Genomic DNA, 13678 nt, shown 5'->3' with positions numbered 1-13678 from the left:
TATATACAGTGAGCCCCCCCTAGTGGCAGCTGCAGGTGGACAAAATTTTATCAAGTAACGATGACTGAGATACCAGATTGCTAAACTTTAACCCATCTTCCCCTGTGCAGTTTTTTTCTGGTCTGTACATGACATGTCAATTGAAAATCAGGTCCATTTTTATCCTTTATTGATTAAATAATCTGTTTAATGTAATAAAATAAACTCCACTTTCATCTGTTCAGCACTGAAGCATCTTCTCCCAGCAGAATAGAGCGTGAAGTCCCATAATAAGGAGATCGTACGCAGCTCTCAGCGTCTCTCGCACTGATTACAAGACAGTTTCTAATCAAATGACCTTGGGAATGTGCAAACAATAACTGATATTTTCCTGCATTACAGGAACATGATGGTGAATGTTATCTGCATTCTCATTCTGCACTAATTAAAGGTTTCATATTTTTTGTTTTCCAATCAATTTTCAAATTTGTAATATTTTTTTTACTAAAGTTATATAGTTTGACCTATGTTTCCATTATCCAACATATTACTGTACAAGTAGCCAAAATGACAGTAAAGACTGATAACACTCTATACCACAATGCCATTGTATAAACCATTTCGGATCCATAGAAACATAGGTGACGACCTCTTTGGGAACCACCATTGGCACCATTATTGCTCTGTAGTACGCTAAAAGATGTCTCGAGGGATTATATTTCTAGGAAAAACGTAATTTCTACGTATTTATTTTGCAGCTCCTCCAGTAGGGTCCATGTCGGATCACGAGGACTTTGTGGCCTTAACCGGCCCCTGGAATTCATCTGACTTCAGTCTCTTCAACCCTGCCAGTGTGGTGGTCCCAGTCATCTTCTCACTCATCTTTCTGCTGGGCACGGTGGGCAACAGTCTGGTTCTAGCTGTTCTTTTAAGGAGTGGACAGAGAACACACAACACCACGAACCTCTTCATCCTCAACCTCAGCGTTGCAGATGTCTCCTTTATCATCTTCTGCGTGCCCTTCCAGGCCACCATCTACTCCCTGGAAGACTGGGTCTTCGGAGCTTTTATGTGCAAGGCGGTTCACTTCTTCATCTACCTGACCATGTATGCCAGCAGCTTCACCCTGGCAGCAGTGTCCGTTGACAGGTATGCCTACAGTTTGGGTTTCATGGAGGCATTTATGGAACTCGGTCCGTCTTGGGTGGTAGAATATCCCAGTGGTGGTTAGTTTTACAAAAATTGTAACTTATTTTATTGTTTCCTCTGCAGATATTTAGCCATTCGATATCCACTTCGTTCCAGAGAACTGAGGACTCCATGCAATGCAGTTGCCACATTGGCTATTATATGGGGTCTCTCCGTGGTCTTCGCTGGACCTTATCTGAGCTATTACGACTTGATGGATTTTGAGACCAGCCACATTTGCATGCCTGGATGGAAGGAAAGGACTCGGAAAATTATGGATACCGGCACCTTCATAGTAGGATACGTCATCCCTGTTCTTATAGTCAGTCTGTCTTACACCAGGACCATTAAGTATTTGTGGACTGCTGTTGATCCTCTCGAAGACATGTCAGAGTCAAAGAAAGCTAAAAGAAAAGTAACAAAGATGATCATCATTGTCACCGTCCTCTTCTGCCTGTGCTGGCTTCCTCACCACGTGGTGGTTATGTGCTACCTCTATGGTGATTTTCCATTTAACCAGGTCACCTATGCCTTCCGACTACTATCTCATTGCATGGCATACGCCAACTCTTGCCTCAACCCCATTGTCTATGCTTTAGTGTCCAAACACTTCCGTAAAGGTTTCCAGAAAGTCTTCAGCTGCCTCTTGAGGAAGAAAGGTCGAAATAAAGTTCATGTGGTGAATGCCGCCCATGCTGAACCGGGTTTCGATGCCGCATCTACAGAGGTGTCCCACATAAATGAAGACCACGGCAAGAGGAATGTACGATCGATAGGTGGTAACCACTCTGATTCCTCCAGACCACTTGGCACCCCATGAATGGTAGAGAAAACGCTTAGTTTGAAGAAGACAATTACATATTTAAGGCTTCCTGGATCAAGAACAAGAAGTAGCTTGTAAGATTCTTTTACCCATAAAATTGGTGGAAGGAACATCTTCATTGTTGAGTTTGGACTTGATGCTTGAAAAAGACCTTAAGCTTCTAAGACATTGCCAAGAAGCTATAGGTGGTCCCACCTTCACTAACAATAAAATTGGCATACTATATGGGTTAAGGGTAAAAAATGTATCAAAATTTTGGAACAGGACTAACTCAGTTGGACTTAAGTTCCTCGGTACCTCTCTGAAGAACATACACAGTTCCATAGGTTATTTGTGAAGACCCTACAGGGTGGTATTTGGGGTTGTCTTCTACTGAATCTTTGGCACTTAGTATTGAGTTAGAGCCGAAGGCCATGGTACTTTAGTGGGTAATTCTGACCCGGTAGATGTTTCGGACTTACATTTGCAGCTTTTATGGAGTTTGTAGAAGACATCATGGAACTCATCTCAAAAATGTGACTGAGATCAGAGAGAAACCCATTGGATCACAATATTCAATGACAAACTTATAAGATCTTTTTGTGCCCCAACTAAGGGTTTTATGATCATATTAGAAGAAGGGGCTTTTTTGCTTTGCCTAAAAAATTTTATAGACACATCTTGAAGATGAAACCATAACGAGTGAGCTTTTTGGTCAAACTACTCCAATTGGGGTTGGCTACGAATTTGAAGCCAGAAAATCTAGAATGATTGATCACAAGTGATTTCAACACTAAAAAAAAAGATTATAGTATAAAGTTTTCTTTTCTTTTTTTCTTTTCTTCCATTGAACCTATTGCCATGGCAGTGCTTGTCTCATTAATGTCTCAAGCAGAAGCTGGCTGTCATGAATTTCTTTGGTCGGCAGTGATATAGATGCGACTGTAATACATGTACAGACTATGAAAAGGGCAAAGGCTGAGAACACGCGGACTAAGCGGAGAGTGGTCACACAGATCTCAGCAGAAGAGACCATAGATGTACGAGCCCGGCAGAGATAACGTGACGTATCAGAGACATCAGTGTCTGCTCAGAAGACCCCGGGTATAAGAGTCACAGGGAAACTCCAGTCTGTACTTCTAGATTTCCTGTAGAAATTGTATCTATAATGTATTCATGTAAATATGTAAAATAATATAAATATACTGAACTCATAGGTCCGACATGGCAGGAATATTTTATATGGGATCTGTTCACTAGATAAAGAGACATTCTAGACATTGGTGCTAATGCAAAGGGCAGTATTATAGTAGTTATATTCTTGTACATAGGGGCAGTATTATAGTAGTTATATTCTTGTACATAGGGGGCAGTATTATACTAGTTATATTCTTGTATATAGGGGGCAGTATTATAGTATATTCTTGTACATAGGGAGCAGTATTATAGTAGTTATATTCTTGTACATAGGAGCAGTATTATAGTAGTTATATTCTTGTACATAGGGGGCAGTATTATAGTAGGTATATTCTTGTACATAGGGGGCAGTATTATAGTAGTTATATTCTTGTACATAGGGGCAGTATTATAGTAGTTATATTCTTGTACATAGGAGCAGTATTATAGTAGTTATATTCTTGTACATAGGGACAGTATTAGAGCAGTTATATTCTTGTACATAGGAGCAGTATTATAGTAGTTATATTCTTGAACATAGGAGCAGTATTATAGTAATTATATTCTTATACATAAGGGGCAGTATTATAGTAGTTATATTCTTATACATAGGGGGCAGTACTATAGTAGTTATATTCATGTACATAGGAGCAGTATTATAGTAGTTATATTCTTGTACATAGGGGGCAGTATTATAGTAGTTATATTCCTGTACATAGGAGCAGTATTATAGTAGTTATATTCTTGTACATAGGGAGCAGTATTATAGTAGTTATATTCCTGTAGATAGGAGCAATATTATAGTAGATATATTCTTATACATAGAGGCAGTATTATAGTAGTTATATTCTTGTACATAGGGGGCAGTATTATAGTAGTTATATTCTTGTACATAGGGGGCAGTATTATAGTAGTTATATTCTTATACATAGAGGCAGTATTATAGTAGTTATATTCTTGTACATAGGAGCAGTATTATAGTAGTTATATTCTTGTACATAGGGGGCAGTATTATAGTAGTTATATTCTTGTACATAGGGAGCAGTATTATAGTAGTTATATTCTTGTACATAGGAGCAGTATTATAGTAGTTATATTCTTGTACATAGGGGGCAGGATTATAGTAGGTATATTCTTGTACATAGGGGCAGTATTATAGTAGCTATATTCTTGTACATAGGAGCAGTATTATAGTAGTTATATTCTTGTACATAGGGGCAGTATTATAGCAGTTATATTCTTGTACATAGGAGCAGTATTATAGTAGTTATATTCTTGAACATAGGAGCAGTATTATAGTAGTTATATTCTTATACATAAGGGACAGTACTATAGTAGTTATATTCATGTACATAGGAGCAGTATTATAGTAGTTATATTCTTGTACATAGGGGGCAGTATTATAGTAGTTATATTCCTGTACATAGGAGCAGTATTATAGTAGTTATATTCTTGTACATAGGGAGCAGTATTATAGTAGTTATATTCCTGTAGATAGGAGCAATATTATAGTAGATATATTCTTATACATAGAGGCAGTATTATAGTAGTTATATTCTTGTACATAGGGGGCAGTATTATAGTAGTTATATTCTTGTACATAGGGGGCAGTATTATAGTAGTTATATTCTTATACATAGAGGCAGTATTATAGTAGTTATATTCTTGTACATAGGAGCAGTATTATAGTAGTTATATTCTTGTACATAGGGGGCAGTATTATAGTAGTTATATTCTTGTACATAGGGAGCAGTATTATAGTAGTTATATTCTTGTACATAGGAGCAGTATTATAGTAGTTATATTCTTGTACATAGGGGGCAGGATTATAGTAGGTATATTCTTGTACATAGGGGCAGTATTATAGTAGCTATATTCTTGTACATAGGAGCAGTATTATAGTAGTTATATTCTTGTACATAGGAGCAGTATTATAGTAATTATATTCTTGTACATAGGGGGCAGTATTATAGTAGGTATATTCTTGTACATAGGGGGCAGTATTATAGTAGTTATATTCTTGTACATAGGGGCAGTATTATAGTAGTTATATTCTTGTACATAGGAGCAGTATTATAGTAGTTATATTCTTGTACATAGGGAGCAGTATTATAGTAGTTATATTCTTGTACATAGGAGCAGTATTATAGTAGTTATATTCTTGTACATAGGGGGCAGGATTATAGTAGGTATATTCTTGTACATAGGGGCAGTATTATAGTAGCTATATTCTTGTACATAGGAGCAGTATTATAGTAGTTATATTCTTGTACATAGGGGCAGTATTATAGCAGTTATATTCTTGTACATAGGAGCAGTATTATAGTAGTTATATTCTTGAACATAGGAGCAGTATTATAGTAGTTATATTCTTATACATAAGGGGCAGTATTATAGTAGTTATATTCTTATACATAGGGGGCAGTACTATAGTAGTTATATTCATGTACATAGGAGCAGTATTATAGTAGTTATATTCTTGTACATAGGGGGCAGTATTATAGTAGTTATATTCCTGTACATAGGAGCAGTATTATAGTAGTTATATTCTTGTACATAGGGAGCAGTATTATAGTAGTTATATTCCTGTAGATAGGAGCAATATTATAGTAGATATATTCTTATACATAGAGGCAGTATTATAGTAGTTATATTCTTGTACATAGGGGGCAGTATTATAGTAGTTATATTCTTGTACATAGGGGGCAGTATTATAGTAGTTATATTCTTATACATAGAGGCAGTATTATAGTAGTTATATTCTTGTACATAGGAGCAGTATTATAGTAGTTATATTCTTGTACATAGGGGGCAGTATTATAGTAGTTATATTCTTGTACATAGGGAGCAGTATTATAGTAGTTATATTCTTGTACATAGGAGCAGTATTATAGTAGTTATATTCTTGTACATAGGGGGCAGGATTATAGTAGGTATATTCTTGTACATAGGGGCAGTATTATAGTAGCTATATTCTTGTACATAGGAGCAGTATTATAGTAGTTATATTCTTGTACATAGGGGCAGTATTATAGCAGTTATATTCTTGTACATAGGAGCAGTATTATAGTAGTTATATTCTTGAACATAGGAGCAGTATTATAGTAGTTATATTCTTATACATAAGGGGCAGTATTATAGTAGTTATATTCTTATACATAGGGGGCAGTACTATAGTAGTTATATTCATGTACATAGGAGCAGTATTATAGTAGTTATATTCTTGTACATAGGGGGCAGTATTATAGTAGTTATATTCCTGTACATAGGAGCAGTATTATAGTAGTTATATTCTTGTACATAGGGAGCAGTATTATAGTAGTTATATTCCTGTAGATAGGAGCAATATTATAGTAGATATATTCTTATACATAGAGGCAGTATTATAGTAGTTATATTCTTGTACATAGGGGGCAGTATTATAGTAGTTATATTCTTGTACATAGGGGGCAGTATTATAGTAGTTATATTCTTGTACATAGGGGGCAGTATTATAGTAGTTATATTCTTATACATAGAGGCAGTATTATAGTAGTTATATTCTTGTACATAGGAGCAGTATTATAGTAGTTATATTCTTGTACATAGGGGGCAGTATTATAGTAGTTATATTCTTGTACATAGGGAGCAGTATTATAGTAGTTATATTCTTGTACATAGGAGCAGTATTATAGTAGTTATATTCTTGTACATAGGGGGCAGGATTATAGTAGGTATATTCTTGTACATAGGGGCAGTATTATAGTAGTTATATTCTTGTACATAGGAGCAGTATTATAGTAGTTATATTCTTGTACATAGGGGCAGTATTATAGCAGTTATATTCTTGTACATAGGAGCAGTATTATAGTAGTTATGTTCTTGTACATAGGGGGCAGTATTATAGTAGTTATATTCTTATACATAAGGGGCAGTATTATAGTAGTTATATTCTTATACATAGGGGGCAGTACTATAGTAGTTATATTCTTGTACATAGGAGCAGTGTTATGGTAGTTATATTCTTGTACATAGGGGGCAGTATTATAGTAGTTATATTCCTGTACATAGGAGCAGTATTATAGTAGTTATATTCTTGTACATAGGGGGCAGTATTATAGTAGTTATATTCTTGTACATAGGGAGCAGTATTATAGTAGTTATATTCTTGTACATAGGAGCAGTATTATAGTAGTTATATTCTTGTACATAGGGGGCAGGATTATAGTAGGTATATTCTTGTACATAGGGGCAGTATTATAGTAGTTATATTCTTGTACATAGGGGCAGTATTATAGCAGTTATATTCTTGTACATAGGAGCAGTATTATAGTAGTTATGTTCTTGTACATAGGGGGCAGTATTATAGTAGTTATATTCTTATACATAAGGGGCAGTATTATAGTAGTTATATTCTTATACATAGGGGGCAGTACTATAGTAGTTATATTCATGTACATAGGAGCAGTATTATGGTAGTTATATTCTTGTACATAGGGGCAGTATTATAGTAGTTATATTCCTGTACATAGGAGCAGTATTATAGTAGTTATATTCTTGTACATAGGGGGCAGTATTATAGTAGTTATATTCTTGTACATAGGGAGCAGTATTATAGTAGTTATATTCTTGTACATAGGAGCAGTATTATTGTAGTTATATTCTTGTACATAGTGGGCAGTATTATAGTAGTTATATTCTTGCACATAGGGGGCAGTATTATAGTAGTTTTATTCTTGTACATAGGAGCAGTATTATAGTAGTTATATTATTGTACATAGGAGCAGTATTATAGCAGTTATATTCTTGTACATAGGGGGCAGTATTATAGTATATATATTCATGTACATAGGAGCAGTACTATAGTAGTTATATTCTTGTACATAGGGGACAGTATTATAGTAGTTATATTCTTGTTCATAGGGGGCAGTATTATAGTAGCTATATTCTTGTACATAGGGGGCACTATTATAGTAGCTATATTCTTGTACATAGGGTCAGTATTATAGTAGTTATATTCTTGTACACAGGGGGCAGTATTATAGTAGCTATATTCTTGGACATAGGGGGCAGTATTATAGTAGTTATATTCTTGTACATAGGGGGCAGTATTATAGTAGATATATTCATGTACATAGGATCAGTACTATAGTAGTTATATTCTTGTACATAGGGACAGTATTATAGTAGTTATATTCTTGTACATAGGGGGCAGTATTATAGTAGCTATATTCTTGTACATAGGGGGCAGTATTATAGTAGTTATATTCTTGTACATAGGAGCAGTATTATAGCAGTTATATTCTTGTACGTAGGGAGCAGTATTATAGTAGTTATATTCTTGTACATAGGGAGCAGTATTATAGTAGTTATATTCTTCTACATAGGGAGCAGTATTATAGTAGTTATATTCTTGTACATAGGGAGCAGTATTATAGTAGTTATATTCTTCTACATAGGGAGCAGTATTATAGTAGTTATATTCTTGTACATAGGGGGCAGTATTATAGTAGTTATATTCTTGTACATAGGGGGCAGTATTGTAGTAGCTATATTCTTGTACATAGTGGGCAGTATTATAGTAGCTATATTCTTGTACATAGGGAGCAGTATTATAGTAGTTATATTCTTGTACATAGGGGGCAGTATTATAGTAGCTATATTCTTGTACACAGGGGCAGTATTATAGTAGCTATATTCTTGTACATAGGGAGCAGTATTATAGTAGTTATATTCTTGTACATAGGGGGCAGTATTATAGTAGTTATATTCTTGTACATAGGGGGCAGTATTATAGTAGCTATATTCTTGTACATAGTGGGCTGTATTATAGTAGTTATATTCTTGTACATAGGAGCAGTATTATAGTAGCTATATTCTTGTACATAGGGAGCAGTATTATAGTAGTTATATTCTTCTACATAGGGAGCAGTATTATAGTAGTTATATTCTTGTACATAGGGGGCAGTATTATAGTAGCTATATTCTTGTACATAGGGAGCAGCATTATAGTAGTTATATTCTTGTACATAGGAGCAGTATTATAGTAGATATATTCTTGTACATAGGGAGCAGTATTATAGTAGTTATATTCTTGTACATAGGGGGCAGTATTATAGTAGTTATATTCTTGTACATAGGGGGCAGTATTATAGTAGTTATATTCTTGTACATAGGGGCAGTATTATAGTAGTTATATTCTTGTACATAGGGGGCAGTATTATAGTAGTTATATTCTTGTACATAGGGGGCAGTATTATAGCAGTTATATTCTTGTACATAGGAGCAGTATTATAGTAGCTATATTCTTGTACATAGGGAGCAGTATTATAGTAGTTATATTCTTCTACATAGGGAGCAGTATTATAGTAGTTATATTCTTGTACATAGGGGGCAGTATTATAGTAGCTATATTCTTGTACATAGGGAGCAGCATTATAGTAGTTATATTCTTGTACATAGGAGCAGTATTATAGTAGATATATTCTTGTACATAGGGAGCAGTATTATAGTAGTTATATTCTTGTACATAGGGGGCAGTATTATAGTAGTTATATTCTTGTACATAGGGGGCAGTATTATAGTAGTTATATTCTTGTACATAGGGGCAGTATTATAGTAGTTATATTCTTGTACATAGGGGGCAGTATTATAGTAGTTATATTCTTGTACATAGGGGGCAGTATTATAGCAGTTATATTCTTGTACATAGGAGGCAGTATTATAGTAGTTATATTCTTGTACATAGGAGCAGTATTATAGTAGTTATATTCTTGTACATAGGGGCAGTATTATAGTAGTTATATTCTTGTACATAGGAGCAGTATTATAGTAGATATATTCTTGTACATAGGGAGCAGTATTATAGTAGTTATATTCTTGTTCATAGGGGGCAGTATTATAGTAGCTATATTCTTGTACATAGGGGGCACTATTATAGTAGCTATATTCTTGTACATAGGGTCAGTATTATAGTAGTTATATTCTTGTACACAGGGGGCAGTATTATAGTAGCTATATTCTTGGACATAGGGGGCAGTATTATAGTAGTTATATTCTTGTACATAGGGGGCAGTATTATAGTAGATATATTCATGTACATAGGATCAGTACTATAGTAGTTATATTCTTGTACATAGGGACAGTATTATAGTAGTTATATTCTTGTACATAGGGGGCAGTATTATAGTAGCTATATTCTTGTACATAGGGGGCAGTATTATAGTAGTTATATTCTTGTACATAGGAGCAGTATTATAGCAGTTATATTCTTGTACGTAGGGAGCAGTATTATAGTAGTTATATTCTTGTACATAGGGAGCAGTATTATAGTAGTTATATTCTTCTACATAGGGAGCAGTATTATAGTAGTTATATTCTTGTACATAGGGAGCAGTATTATAGTAGTTATATTCTTCTACATAGGGAGCAGTATTATAGTAGTTATATTCTTGTACATAGGGGGCAGTATTATAGTAGTTATATTCTTGTACATAGGGGGCAGTATTGTAGTAGCTATATTCTTGTACATAGTGGGCAGTATTATAGTAGCTATATTCTTGTACATAGGGAGCAGTATTATAGTAGTTATATTCTTGTACATAGGGGGCAGTATTATAGTAGCTATATTCTTGTACACAGGGGCAGTATTATAGTAGCTATATTCTTGTACATAGGGAGCAGTATTATAGTATTTATATTCTTGTACATAGGGGGCAGTATTATAGTAGTTATATTCTTGTACATAGGGGGCAGTATTATAGTAGCTATATTCTTGTACATAGTGGGCTGTATTATAGTAGTTATATTCTTGTACATAGGAGCAGTATTATAGTAGCTATATTCTTGTACATAGGGAGCAGTATTATAGTAGTTATATTCTTCTACATAGGGAGCAGTATTATAGTAGTTATATTCTTGTACATAGGGGGCAGTATTATAGTAGCTATATTCTTGTACATAGGGAGCAGCATTATAGTAGTTATATTCTTGTACATAGGAGCAGTATTATAGTAGATATATTCTTGTACATAGGGAGCAGTATTATAGTAGTTATATTCTTGTACATAGGGGGCAGTATTATAGTAGTTATATTCTTGTACATAGGGGGCAGTATTATAGTAGTTATATTCTTGTACATAGGGGCAGTATTATAGTAGTTATATTCTTGTACATAGGGGGCAGTATTATAGTAGTTATATTCTTGTACATAGGGGGCAGTATTATAGCAGTTATATTCTTGTACATAGGAGCAGTATTATAGTAGCTATATTCTTGTACATAGGGAGCAGTATTATAGTAGTTATATTCTTCTACATAGGGAGCAGTATTATAGTAGTTATATTCTTGTACATAGGGGGCAGTATTATAGTAGCTATATTCTTGTACATAGGGAGCAGCATTATAGTAGTTATATTCTTGTACATAGGAGCAGTATTATAGTAGATATATTCTTGTACATAGGGAGCAGTATTATAGTAGTTATATTCTTGTACATAGGGGGCAGTATTATAGTAGTTATATTCTTGTACATAGGGGGCAGTATTATAGTAGTTATATTCTTGTACATAGGGGCAGTATTATAGTAGTTATATTCTTGTACATAGGGGGCAGTATTATAGTAGTTATATTCTTGTACATAGGGGGCAGTATTATAGCAGTTATATTCTTGTACATAGGAGGCAGTATTATAGTAGTTATATTCTTGTACATAGGAGCAGTATTATAGTAGTTATATTCTTGTACATAGGGGCAGTATTATAGTAGTTATATTCTTGTACATAGGAGCAGTATTATAGTAGATATATTCTTGTACATAGGGAGCAGTATTATAGTAGTTATATTCTTGTACATAGGGGGCAGTATTATAGTAGTTATATTCTTGTACATAGGGGGCAGTATTATAGTAGTTATATTCTTGTACATAGGGGCAGTATTATAGTAGTTATATTCTTGTACATAGGGCCAGTATTATAGTAGTTATACTCTTGTACATAGGGGGCAGTATTATAGTAGTTATATTCTTGTACATAGGGGCAGTATTATAGTAGTTATATTCTTGTACATAGGGGGCAGTATTGTAGTAGCTATATTCTTGTACATAGGGGGCAGTATTATAGTAGCTATATTATTGTACATAGGGGGCAGTATTATAGTAGCTATATTATTGTACATAGGGAGCAGTATTATAGTAGTTATATTCTTGTACATAGGGGGCAGTATTATAGTAGTTATATTCTTGTACATAGGGGCAGTATTATAGTAGCTATATTCTTGTACATAGGGGGCAGTATTATAGTAGCTATATTCTTGTACATAGTGGGCTGTATTATAGTAGTTATATTCTTGTACATAGGAGCAGTATTATAGTAGTTATATTCTTGTACATAGGGAGCAGTATTATAGTAGTTATATTCTTGTACATAGGGGGCAGTATTATAGTAGTTATATTCTTGTACATAGGGGGCAGTATTATAGTAGCTATATTCTTGTACATAGTGGGCTGTATTATAGTAGTTATATTCTTGTACATAGGAGCAGTATTATAGTAGCTATATTCTTGTACATAGGGAGCAGTATTATAGTAGTTATATTCTTCTACATAGGGAGCAGTATTATAGTAGTTATATTCTTGTACATAGGGGGCAGTATTATAGTAGCTATATTCTTGTACATAGGGAGCAGCATTATAGTAGTTATATTCTTGTACATAGGAGCAGTATTATAGTAGATATATTCTTGTACATAGGGAGCAGTATTATAGTAGTTATATTCTTGTACATAGGGGGCAGTATTATAGTAGTTATATTCTTGTACATAGGGGGCAGTATTATAGTAGTTATATTCTTGTACATAGGGGCAGTATTATAGTAGTTATATTCTTGTACATAGGGGCAGTATTATAGTAGTTATATTATTGTACATAGGAGCTGTATTATAGTAGTTATATTCTTGTACATAAGGGGCAGTATTCTAGTAGTTATATTCTTGTACATAGGGGGCAGTATTATAGTAGTTATATTCTTGTACATAGGGGGCAGTATTATAGCAGTTATATTCTTGTACATAGGAGGCAGTATTATAGTAGTTATATTCTTGTACATAGGAGCAGTATTATAGTAGTTATATTCTTGTACATAGGGGCAGTATTATAGTAGTTATATTCTTGTACATAGGAGCAGTATTATAGTAGATATATTCTTGTACATAGGGAGCAGTATTATAGTAGTTATATTCTTGTACATAGGGGGCAGTATTATAGTAGTTATATTCTTGTACATAGGGGGCAGTATTATAGTAGTTATATTCTTGTCCATAGGGGCAGTATTATAGTAGTTATATTCTTGTACATAGGGCCAGTATTATAGTAGTTATACTCTTGTACATAGGGGGCAGTATTATAGTAGTTATATTCTTGTACATAGGGGCAGTATTATAGTAGTTATATTCTTGTACATAGTTGCAGTATTATAGTAGTTATATTCTTGTACATAGGGGGCAGTATTATAGTAGCTATATTCTTGTACATAGGGGGCAGTATTATAGTAGCTATAT

General features: G+C 34.1%; 1 protein-coding gene across 1 annotated transcript; it reads left to right on the top strand.

Moving 5' to 3' along the window:
- Positions 1-742: 742 nt before the first annotated feature.
- On the top strand, positions 743-6403 carry LOC141162437 (galanin receptor 2b-like). Its single transcript, XM_073648564.1, has 2 exons — positions 743-1128; positions 1252-6403. The coding sequence occupies exons 1-2, from the start codon at positions 755-757 to the stop codon at positions 1985-1987; spliced, it is 1110 nt and encodes a 369-aa protein (XP_073504665.1). The 5' UTR covers positions 743-754; the 3' UTR covers positions 1988-6403.
- The last annotated feature ends 7275 nt before the right edge of the window (positions 6404-13678 follow it).

The sequence above is a fragment of the Phyllobates terribilis genome, unplaced genomic scaffold (genome assembly GCF_046119375.1).
Source record: "Phyllobates terribilis strain yellow unplaced genomic scaffold, ASM4611937v1 Scaffold_9__5_contigs__length_417890890, whole genome shotgun sequence".
Taxonomy (NCBI): domain Eukaryota; kingdom Metazoa; phylum Chordata; class Amphibia; order Anura; family Dendrobatidae; genus Phyllobates; species Phyllobates terribilis.
Note: the sequence above shows the minus strand (reverse complement) of the source record. Positions and strands in the feature narration are given on the sequence as shown.

Bases quoted from the DNA above. Each gene is read 5' to 3' on its own strand.
- LOC141162437 (XM_073648564.1), top strand. From the start codon at position 755: ATGTCGGATCACGAGGACTTTGTGGCCTTAACCGGCCCCTGGAATTCA. The intron at 1,129-1,251 runs GTATGCCTACAG...TTTCCTCTGCAG, and splicing joins GCAGCAGTGTCCGTTGACAG to ATATTTAGCCATTCGATATC.